Source organism: Zootoca vivipara, chromosome 10 (assembly GCF_963506605.1).
Source record: "Zootoca vivipara chromosome 10, rZooViv1.1, whole genome shotgun sequence".
Lineage (NCBI taxonomy): Eukaryota > Metazoa > Chordata > Lepidosauria > Squamata > Lacertidae > Zootoca > Zootoca vivipara.
In genome coordinates, this window is record NC_083285.1 from 42580846 (window position 1) to 42592378 (window position 11533).

The 11533-nt window shown below is 44.5% G+C and overlaps 1 protein-coding gene across 1 annotated transcript in view; it reads right to left on the reverse strand.

Annotated features, from left to right (window-relative positions):
- CACNA1I (calcium voltage-gated channel subunit alpha1 I) overlaps nt 1-11533 on the reverse strand; it is a 269708-nt gene that overhangs the window by 34724 nt on the left and 223451 nt on the right. Inside the window, exons 17-22 of the mRNA XM_035128273.2 lie at nt 10857-10957; nt 9974-10097; nt 6176-6244; nt 4782-4966; nt 4081-4207; nt 2146-2271 (exon numbers count right to left, since the gene is read on the reverse strand). Coding sequence (XP_034984164.2) covers nt 2146-2271; nt 4081-4207; nt 4782-4966; nt 6176-6244; nt 9974-10097; nt 10857-10957 — 732 coding nt within the window. The remainder of the gene's footprint in view (nt 1-2145; nt 2272-4080; nt 4208-4781; nt 4967-6175; nt 6245-9973; nt 10098-10856; nt 10958-11533) is intronic.

The following is an 11533-nucleotide window of genomic DNA, read 5'->3' on the forward strand; positions in this document are numbered from 1 at the left end:
CCAAGACTCTTTTTTTAAAAAAAAATTTTTTTTATTGGTTTTGCATAATAAAGAAAAACATACACATACATAACAGGGGATTCTCTCATGGCAGGAGGGGGCTCGTGGAGGGGGGGGTTAGAAGAAGAGGGGTAATATGATCCCAAGACTCTTTAGGATGCCTCCCTCCAATTATGGGAGGAGTATGGAGCATCCATTAAGAAAACATACAGATTAGACAGTGAATTTCAACTGGATGCAAAGAGGGAAAGAAGCTCAAATATTTTAATCAGAAATGTAAAGCATCCTCCATAAACACTTGCTCTGTTTGCTCCCTTAAGAGCCTCCAGAGGCTGAGACTCGACAGTTTCCCTAGGCAACCATTTTCATTTCCCCAACAGTTTTTTTTTGCAAGGAGATCTTTTCTAATGTCCGGTCTGAACATGTTTGACTGCAATCTAAACACACTATTTGTAGCCCTTCTTTCTTTGCCCCTGGTAAGCACTTGCCCTCCCCCGTTTGGATTGATTTATTTGCATTTAAAACTTGCCACCAGGTCTCTTAAGGTACATGTAAAACCATGAAAATAGACTAAACAGAGCGTGCTGAACATGTGCTGCTGCAAGGCAGGATTGTGGTGGCAGGCCCCATCTGCACCCTCCACACAGCCATTGGCTCCTCTGCGCAGGGTCCCTAGACACTGTTTGGAAGAGTTGATGAATGCACAGAGTCAAAAGTAGGATCCTGCTTTCCTGCCCTACATGCCCGGTAAATCTTGATTAGCACCATCGGCAGCGTTGGAATTAAGAGTTAAAATTCTGATTTTTGAAAATATATTTGAAAATATTTTTAATTAATTATTACAGTTCCAGGCATCCCCAAAACATCTGGAGGGCCGAAGTTTGGGGATGCCTGGTTAATCCCTCATAATGCATAGCTCTTTATCCTTTCCACATAAATCATGAGCACATGTCATATGTTGGGAAGGGCCACAGCTCAATAGTAGGGTGCCTGCTTTGCGTCTAGAAGGTTCAATTCCTGTCATCTCCAGGTGGTAGGGCTGGAAGGGAAGCCTGGAGGGTCACTTCTAGTCAGTGCAGGCAGTGCTGAGCTAGATGGACTGATGGTCTTGGGTTACCATCAAACTTCTGACACTGTGTGTTGTCTTCAGCTGTTTATCTAGAAACTCAGTATAAGGCAAGTTAATGAACTTTATTTCTGAAAAGGTCTGGGAGCCTACATAAAGTAGTAACAAACTTCTTCAATCAGGCTACTTCTCTGAGACAGCTCTGCAGCAGCTGGCCTCCTGGGCTATGCCTGTTTCTCTTAAAGGCGCCATGTGCCAGTTACTTCACAATTCATACATTGCAGGTGTGACTCGATAGAAGGCAGCTTTCTATGTTCCTACGTGTTCTAGAACCTCAACATGCTATTTCTGGTTCTTTTTTCTTTTAGGTCTCAGAGGTCTTCAGCTTTCTCTGACCTCTGAGACCACTTGAAAGATTCCTGGATACTGTAATTGAGATATGCTAGTTTTGCTGAATTTTTTAAAGCAGCTTCTGAATTGCTGCTTTGCATTAATCATTTATTGTACAGTACGCCAACTTGATATTATTCCAATGAGATGAGGTATATCAGTATTTTAAACCAACCAACCAACCCAACCCAACCCAACCCAAACCTTGAGGCATTATCTGAACCAAAGTTAAGCACTTTGCATCCCACTGAAATTAGTAATGGAGTAAAGGTTACAGCCCTTTAACCCACTTACTTGGGAGCCAGTCCCATTGAACAATGGTATTTACTTCTTAATAGACTTGTAAGTGCATGTTTAACTGAAGCTTTAATTGCTATTTTTATTAAAATGTGGTTGGTTTAGTTTAGTTTCATTGTGATTTTATTGCTGAATCCAAGGAGACTTAGAAGCGCTTAATGTTGGATGGACTGTGCCATTTGTGATTCTGATTCTTAAGGTATATCTGTCTTATAATGTGGTAATGAAAAACTGGATACGCTTCCGAAGATGAAGGCTCTCAACAGCAGTACTACAACCTCCCATCCTTCAATGTGAGGATCTATGTCTGAAGTCACAGTCCTTCCTTTTGTGTTGAAGACACCAGGGAGACTAAAGTGAGTCTAAGGAAACTTGGAAGGTTCCACATTTACCTGGCCCAGATTGTCGAAGTTGTATTTGTGATGGACCCACTTGTAATTGGCAGCCATGCAGTCAGACCTGTTGGTGATGTTTCGGGTGTCCACGCCCAGGCAGTGGTAGAACTTCCCCTTGAACAGCTGCAAGAAGAAAACACTTTGTCAGAGACTTTGCTGTTAGGAATGGAGGGTGGTGCTCTTGAGTGTGGTTACGAGACAAGGCAACTTGCGCCTCTCAGTCACCGACTGCCACCTGGTTTAAGACCCATTGTCATTAACCCCCTGACATCCTTTTGTAAGTAAATGAGAAAGTAGCTGAATGGGGACAGGCAGAAGCAAAATGCCCCCAATTCTATCCCCCAGGCCAGTCTAGATTTATTCTGTTCCAAATTGTTACTGGGTTTGCTAAATGTGAGCATATTGCTCCCATGAATTAAATACTCAGAAAATATCCCCTACTTCTCAGACACTTCAACATAAATTTACTCGGTGGTGACTTAAAAAAAAAAATATGTTGCCCCAGTTCCCTTTCCCATATGGCAGGGATTGGATTGTGCATTTGGAAAATCTCAGGGTGACTTCACACGTTACAGGAAGCTCATCTGCTTTCTAGCACTTCCCGTACATTATGAAACTGCCACCCCTACATACAGATTAAGTATAGCACATTCTCCCAAATGATAGAAGCACTACCCACTCCAGCAGACCTCTGCAGCAGGAGCCTAAAATAAAAGAAAACGTCACTGCTTTCTTTTTCAAATAGTCGTGGGTGGATGATGGATCAGTGTTTGGAATATGGGGGAAAGTCAGGAATTAATGGAAATCAATTCTTTGTAATAAAACAGCAAGCACCTCAGTTTGGACCAGCAGTCAACATGCCAATTCAGCATTGGGTCCTGAGGTCCAGCTGAATCTTACTGTAGCCCTGAACACCAGCCGTGCACTCTTATTATTTTGAAATGCATCCCTTCCAGCTGTCACAATAGAACTGGACCAAAGAGGGACAGTGAATATGACCCCTCCCCATCATTTTTGAAGTCTGCTTGCAAGTGGTTTGCATTCAGACTGCTTGCAAATGGACTTTGAAGTGATGTCTCTCAGCGTCCATCAGCTGATCAGTGCTGAGAGCCACCCCCTTGGAAACCTAAGTGGTTTGAATACAATATCAGGTGATTGACAAATAGGCAGTTCCACCTGCTTGTCAAAGTTGGCCTGCAGTGAGGGATGGGGGAGGGAAGGAAGGATCCGGCCCACCAACCAGATCCAGTGCCTCCCCGCCTCATCAGGATAAGAAGAAGAAGAGTTTGGATTTGATATCCCGCTTTATCACTACCCGAAGGAGTCTCAAAGTGGCTAACATTCTCCTTTCCCTTCCTCCCCCACAACAAACACTCTGTGTGGTGAGTGGGGCTGAGAGACTTTAGAGAAGTGTGACTAGCCCAAGGTCACCCAGCAGCTGCATGTGGAGGAGCGGAGACATGAACCCGTTTCCCCAGATTACGAATCCACTGCTCTTAACCACTACACCACACATTTCTTGACAATTTTCCTATCCACCTCTTTACCATATTATAATGGGAAAGTAGGCCTGGCTTTAAGGAAGCAGAAGTAAATTCTCAACTGCTTTCATGTTAGGACAAAAAGATGCAGCAGATGAGGCACAAAGACGCAGGAACCAGCGTAGTGTAGTGGTTGCGGTGTTGGACTAGGACCTAGGTGACCAGGGTTAAAATCCCCATTCAGCTATAAAACTCAATTGGGTGACCTTGGGCCAGTTGCAGTCTCTCAGCCTGGCCTCCCTCACGGGGTTGCTGTGATGGTAAAATGAGGAGGAAGAGAAGCATGTACACCACCATGAGCTCCTTGGAGGAAAGGTGGGCTATAAATGCAATAAAATTAAAAATAATTAAAAATAATACATTTTCGCATAGATGATATTAGCAACAGTACCTGCACCCCAAGAATGCCAAAGATGATGAAGAAAGCACAGCAAATGAGGACGATGTTTCCAATGGGCTTGAGTGATGAAATGAGTGTCTCCACCACAAGCTTCAGGCCCGGTGCACGACTTATAACCCTGAAAAAGAAGGACTGTGAGGAGAAACAATAAGGGAGACATAGCACAGAGATGCTTTCCCTCAATGTTTTACGAAGAGCTGCTCTAAAAAGTATCACGACACAGCTGCTTGCCCCGTAAAGCAACATGGCAAATCTCCAGCAAGGGCAATCATTTCATCCCCATATATGTATTTTTGTACACATTACATAGCTGGACAATTACATTACAAAATTAAGAGCAATGCAAATTTTGAAGAACAGCTGTGCTTTGGTTTGCATATTGCTTTTGGAAGTGCAAATTAGGTACCTAAATGCAAACTCAGTCTAAATTCTTCCCCATCGCTACTGTCAAAACTGACTTTGGTTACCTACACACCCCCTCCCTGCCTCTATGCTTGTTCTTCCCTATTTCGATTGGCCTTGTCATCACAGACTGTATCTAAGTGCCCTGAGCTCTTGACCCTTCTTATTGCCCTTTCCAAAACCTTTATCATGGCAAAACTTCTGGGAGTCCACACAAGCTTTCTCTGGGTGTTCAGAAGCAGGGTCCTTACAAAAGAGAGGAAGAGGGAGACTAGCCTTTTGGATCTCACCTAAGGGGGCGCAAGGTACGCAGCAGCCGGAGGACTCGCAGCACCCCCAGAATTTTGGCTCCACCAGCAGAGGCTACCGAAACCACAATATCAATGATGGATACGAACACCAAGAAGCCATCCAGGATATTCCAGCTGCTGCGGAGATAGGCCTGATCCCCAAAATATAGGCCAAGGGAGACTACCTAGGGGAGATGAGAGAATGCATGAGCGTGGAGAATGTGATAGTCAAGCAGTAGTGTTGAGCTACTCGTAGAACTACTACACGGTGCAGATTCTTGAGGGTTTCACCTGGGCACAGAATTCTTGATGGGAACAGGCAAGGGGTCAATGGAAAGCTGATCACTGACACTGATATAATGTTTGGATCTCTTTTTTTAAAGAAAAACCCTCTGGGGAATAAAAGATGAACAGGAGGGCCTGATTTCACCTCTAACAAGTATCTTTTTAAAAAAGCTGCTAATAGCCACCAAGGCCCTGATGATCTCCTTGCTGCTGCTGCTTATACTATATACAAATCCCTTCATCATCACAGAGATAATTTCAAGTTTTGGCATTCTGAGATTTGAAAATAAAAGGGTGCTTTTTTCTGGGGACGACGACGCAGGGGTGCGCATACCCCTAAACATTTTGTGAAACTTTGTACTTTTGTCCATTTACTGTATTCATTTCCCCCCAATTTGAATTATAAAATGGTGATTTTCTTGAGTCAAAATGAGAGTACCTGTAAACATTTTTTTTAGGAAAAAAAACCCACTGGCTTTAATTCTCAGTACTCCCTATCATGCCAACCTGTGGGAAGCAATTGTACAAATATAACCAGCAAGAAATATGGCCACACTGAATATTTACCCATTTTTGGGTGTGTGTGTGTGTGTGTGTTGAATGTACTGGGTCCTTTCTTTGGAGGAGGGAAGAAATGTTTATTTGAAAAAAACCAAACCATAACCCCTGAAATCACTTTCAAATCAATTGCCCCACCGTCTGTCTCTTGGGTGCTATTCTCATTGCTCCCCACCCTGAGTTCTCTCCCTTTTTTAAAAGTTACCCTAGCCAGGCAGGGGTCATGCAGTGACCTTGATGCTGAAATGCTTCACAGCTCATCAGATTCGGCTCAGTGCTTGATATCATCATGGGCAAACAGAGCCTATTTGGGAGGTGCTCTGAATAGACAAAGAATTGCTGCCCTATTTGCAGCAGTATATGTACATTCACCAAAAGGGCGCCTCCCCTCTTTCAACTCTGATGAATATATTTGTGAAAATGGCACCCCTTTGTATCTTATCCGTCGCGCCCCCCCCCCCATGGTATGTCTGCCTCCCTGACAGACTTGGAAGGGGCTGGTTGGGCCAGTGAAACGGGGGCGGCTTGGTAGCTGTCAAGGGGTGACTTACTTTCAGAGTCATCTCAGCAACGAAGATCGCTGTGAAGATGTAATTGGATACCGTGAGGAAGATTCTTTCCTGGAATAATCAAAGGCAGCCTCAGAATATATCTAGCAAGGGCTCTGCAGTTTGAGTCATTGCAACGAGCTTGGCAAATCCTACTTGGTTGCTAAGAGCCAGGTGGATCTAAAAGTCTAGGGTACTTTAAGGTCAGCTGCCAAAAGCATCACCCTGCCCAACATCTCAAGTACATTATGCTATGCTGTCGTCCTTCCCAGTCTACCGTTGTGGCCCAATCAGTTCCTAGTGGATGTGGTAGAAATAAAAAATGAATGTGAACAGGCCAGCGACTGAGGTTTTCTTTTCATTTACCTAAAAAAAAAGATACAAACACAACTAAGGGCATGGTCACATTGCCAGTTACTCTGCATCCAGTGCTAGTTTTAGAAGTCACATTCCCATGACACAGCCCTGTACTTTGTTGACAAATACTGCAATTTGATGTGTTTCCCCCTCAAATCAGCTTCAATTTGACTAGAAAACTAGATGCAGAGTTAGCAGTCATGTGACCATGTCCTAATAGACATTGCGCATGCACAGAGGACAGCTTCATAAATGGGAGTTCTGGGGGGAGGGGCGTTTGCAGGGGCGAGGAAACAAAACAGGTGATGCCCCATCCCATCTCTGATGTGAACTGTACAAATGTAGCTTAAAACGCAGCAGGGGGGGGGAAATGAACCAGCTGCATTTTGAGCCACAGTTGAGAACATGCCCCCCCCCCAGTTGTGAACTGTTACACCACTGAATAGAATCCTCAGGTAGATGGTGCTCATAGCAATCAAGTTAAGTATGTGGTTCTTCTATGGTCGAGGCAAACTGTTCACAGAACATAGAAAACTGCCTTATAACAGCAACATATATACTGTAGATATTCATTTGGCCCAGCAGTAGCTCTCCCATATCTCAAGCAGAGGACCTTCTCATTACTTGCCAAGTGAGCCTTTTAACGAGAGAGGTCAGGGATTGAGTTTGGGGCCTTCTGAAAGTGTGCCCTCTGTCACTAAGCTATGGTTTCCCCCCCCCCCCCACTACCGGGCACAACACTGGACAGCTTTCTTGTCACTGCAAACCCACATGTGCAGACGGGAGGCTTGTTCACACAGTTTGCCATGAGCTGGAAAGTGCTGCCTGCTATGTGCCCAAGGTTCATATGTGGAATTTTGCAAGCCTTATCTCAGGAATGTGAAAACAGTCTTCAGTGTGTATGTTCTCCTGATTATACATTTAAAAGCTAATCCCCAAAGCACACAGGTAAACCATCTTATCTAACTTTCATCTTCAGTGTTGTCGTGTACACAATGAGTTTCCCTCTTATTGGCAGGTGTATAGATTTCCAATACATGAGAAAGATATGTGTTTTCCTCATTTTTCACTATCATTGGCTGCTGTTCTAGTAATGTAAGGAAGCACCATTCTGAAGTTTTAGATAGGAAGCGTTTTCTTCACATAGAATATATTGTCAAGGATTTCATCTGAATGGCTAAAGTATTTTACAAGCATATGCTCTTTTATGTCACACACATTTATCTAAAATAAATATTCTGACAATTACTAACACAGATGAGAAATATCATCACTCGATAACTCAGGAGAGGGGGCCCTTTTCATGCAGAGTGCCAAATTACCCTGATAAAAAGGTGTTTAGGGCTGCATACTAGTAGTGGCAGGGCCAAGCTTACACAGAGACTCACACAGAGACACATACATGCAATCACACATATACAAAGCTGCTTCCAATGGAAACAGAGACATACATTTAATTCTTAGGAAAACTACTCAAGTTTCACTTTCCATTTTCTCCATAGACTTGTTTCATCAAGTTTGTTAAAAAAAAGCTCTCCAGCATCCTTTCTATGTCCTAATTGTGCAAAAGGTAAAAAGAACTCTGCAATTCCACAATAATGCAAATAAAGTCAATGCAGAGCTGAACTGCCAGTCTTGCCTTAACAGCTGTTCAAAGTTTCAAACTTCAGCTGCATCCTGAATGACCGCTCCCCACATCAAATGGGGGGCACCTTTTGCGTGGTCGCACGCAGCCCCCCGGATCCCAATGCGACTCCTGGTAGTTCAGTCTGGCCTCATCCTCCCCAGGCTGGATACCTGGAGATCTCTGCCTACCTCAGCCAATCGTCCAATCCTGCCTGGGGAGGCGTTGCCAAGGGATTGGGCAAGTAAGGGGAGGGACCGTCCTGCCACACAACATAAGGTGAATCTTACCTGCAAAGCGGCAGTCGGCTCCAGAGCTTCTCCCACCCTCCCCTCCCCCAGTTAAGTCTTTTTTTGCAGGCTAACCTTTTCTTCGCAGGTACGCGGGGGGTGCTATGTCATGGTCTCTGTTGAAGGGCTGGAAAGGAATTTTCCTGTATTGGCAGGTTTTGCCTTTCCCGTAGCAAAACGTCACAACTTTGGAAGTTTCAGGCCTTGGACGGAATCCTTTAGTCTATCTTCCTAAAGGGGGGGACGTGAAGCAGTGGCCCATGCCCCCCTTGCGGTGGTGATCCCAGGGTACCCCGTTAAAGGAGTCTTGAGGGGAGGCATTGGCCATACACCGAGAGGTTGTCATTGCTCTCCCCTCCAACAGCGGCGAAACGGGGGGGGGTGGGCTCTCTGCTTGAACATATGTTCTCCAGAGCCAACCCAACCCCCACACATTCTGGGTAACCCTGAAGTCTCCCAGATCCCCGGCTGGGGAGTGGGAAGGATAAACGCCCAATGCCTGAGCCAAGGTCTCCCTACCTCTGAAACTTAATAAAGTTGTGGCCAGTTTTAATCCCATAGCACGTTGTCTTGAGTCATTATTCTGCTCTGGGGTCGCCTGGGGTTGGGAGGACTCCGCCTGTCCACGCAAAGTTGTACACATGCAATTGCAAAATGCGAAATGCATGAATGACTTTTTTCATATTTGCAAGGAACACCAGTCTACCTCTCTACTGATACCTTTTCTCCTCTGCTTTGGAGCTTCTTCCAAAGGGAAGAGCTGCAAACGCACATTTTGCACACCATCAGATCTCTTCTTCCTCTTGGCTCCTCCTCACTGAATGGAAGGCAGATGGAACTCCAAGGGCCAGGTGGAATTTGGCTGCTGCACATCTGGCTTATGGACCAAGGGTTCCCCACACCTGCTCTAAACCATAGGTGTGTTCTCAAGATACTTTGTAGAAGGTCTGCTAGTTAATCTGAAACTAATACTACTGTATATGCACTCTTGTCAAACAAGCCATGTATAAGCAAAGAGAGTTGATACCCCCAAGTCTTTCAAATCCTTATTTTGTGTCAAGGGTGGACTTTGAATTTCAGTAGTGCCCTGTGTGAGGTCAAAGTTCAGTGCCTCCACTGCCTCTCACCTTCTGTTCTGTGTGCGCACTATGTCATAGTGGTGACGCCCTGTGGCACCCCCTCGGCTTGGTGTCCAGTGCAGGGGAACCAGGCATGATGCCCTAAATCCGCCTCTATTTATATGCAGATTCTCACAACTGTACATGAACACAAATGAAAACAACCCTCTGCCCCTTAAACGCTGCTTTTGAAAAATGGAGAGTCTGCAATTTTTACCAACATAGAAAAAAATACTTTTGGAAGTTTCCAAACACAGTAAATATGATCATTTTAGTGACAGATTTTAAGAAAGACAACCAACTTTTCTTCACACCTGCATCAAGATGCACTGTTGAAAGCATTTGTTTAGCTGCCCCCCCCAAAAGCTCCCCATAGATTCTATGGTCCATCTGAACAGGTTATAGTACTCACTGTGCTTCTGTGTTCAATCTGTGGTCTCTCCAGGGCAATAGTGATGCAGTTCAGGAAAATGAAGGCCAGGACAATGTAATCAAACAGCTTATGGGCGATGATAGTTTGACAGAGGATACGAAATCTGAAAGACAGTTCATTTGTTTGTGAAGTGCATTTGTTTCTAAGGGATGATAGGGATAATGAGAAGGTTTTGGGGAAGTGGAAGATGATAAAATTACTCCCTGAAACTTTAGCTGTTAAACCTCCTGTTCAAAATTCTTTAGCTTCCAATTGAAGGCTGTCCAACTGATTTAATTAGTATTGGCTCATGGCAAACTTTTAGAATCTCCCATTTTGTTAATAATAAATAGTAGTAAATTTGAGTGCTGGAATGATTTCCTCTGCTGCTGTAAGCTTTGCAAAATAATGCAGAATGTATTGTGAAAAGAAGATACAGTAGTGCAACATCGCTAAAAAATACATCATGGTGTATGTCTGATAATGTAATGCAGGAGTCAGCAAAGGTTTTCAGCAGGGGGCCGGTCCACTGTCCCTCAGACCTTGCGTGGGGCCGGACTATATTTTGGGGGAGGGGTAATGAACAAATTCCTATGCCCCACAAAAAACCCAGAGATGCATTTTAAATAAAAGCACACATTCTACTCATGTATAAACACGCTCATTCCCGGGCCGGATTTAGACGGCAATTGGGCTAGATCTGGGCCCTGGGCCTTAGCTTGCCTACCTATGACGTAATGCATAAACCAACCATGTGCTCTAAAAGATGTGCAGGTGTGATTGAAGAAAAATGCAAAAAAATCAAGGCAGCATGGTAGCATCCCACCCCAATTTGCCCACCCCCCACCCCCCACAAACATAAGCAAAAGTAAAGGACATATACCTGTTTTGTGGTGAGAAAAGGTAGATGGACCAGTCTTCACGCAACTCACACCAGTCTGGCTTGTAGGCCTCTATCATCTTTCTGATACGGAAACACAGGCTCTGTGAAAAGCGAGGCAGAACATCAGAAGCTGCCGCCTTCTTCACTTTCCCCACATGAGCAAGTCTCGTTTAACTCATTGCATACCAAAATCTGAGAAACCTCCCAATTATAGGTTCTTCATTTATATGGATCATTCACTACCCACCATGCCCCATGCAGGGTAAGAAAATGACTTGAAATCACAGCTGTGGGAGACGATGATGGCATGGACAGAGCGTTCAGAAGTTTCTCTCTGATCTGACATAAAACTGAAGGGCTGAAAAGAGAACTTCAAGGTCATCAGAGCCAACTGCAAGCACCATGGCAGGATTAATGAACTAATTTACCTCCTAGAAAGTAGAGAATCAGCATTGCCATTCTGACTTTGACTGAAAGCTTTGCTGATTGGGCAACACTTGAAGATTACTAACAGGCATGGGCTACTGAAACAGCTCAGAGCATTGCCTTCTACCAAGAAAACCCCCAAATGTCCCTTATTGATGTTGACATTTCACACCTGGAGAAATCCAGCGATTCCCTCAGAGAGAGAATTTTATGTAGCCGAGACTGAATCCTGAGCACCCTTAATTGGGTGT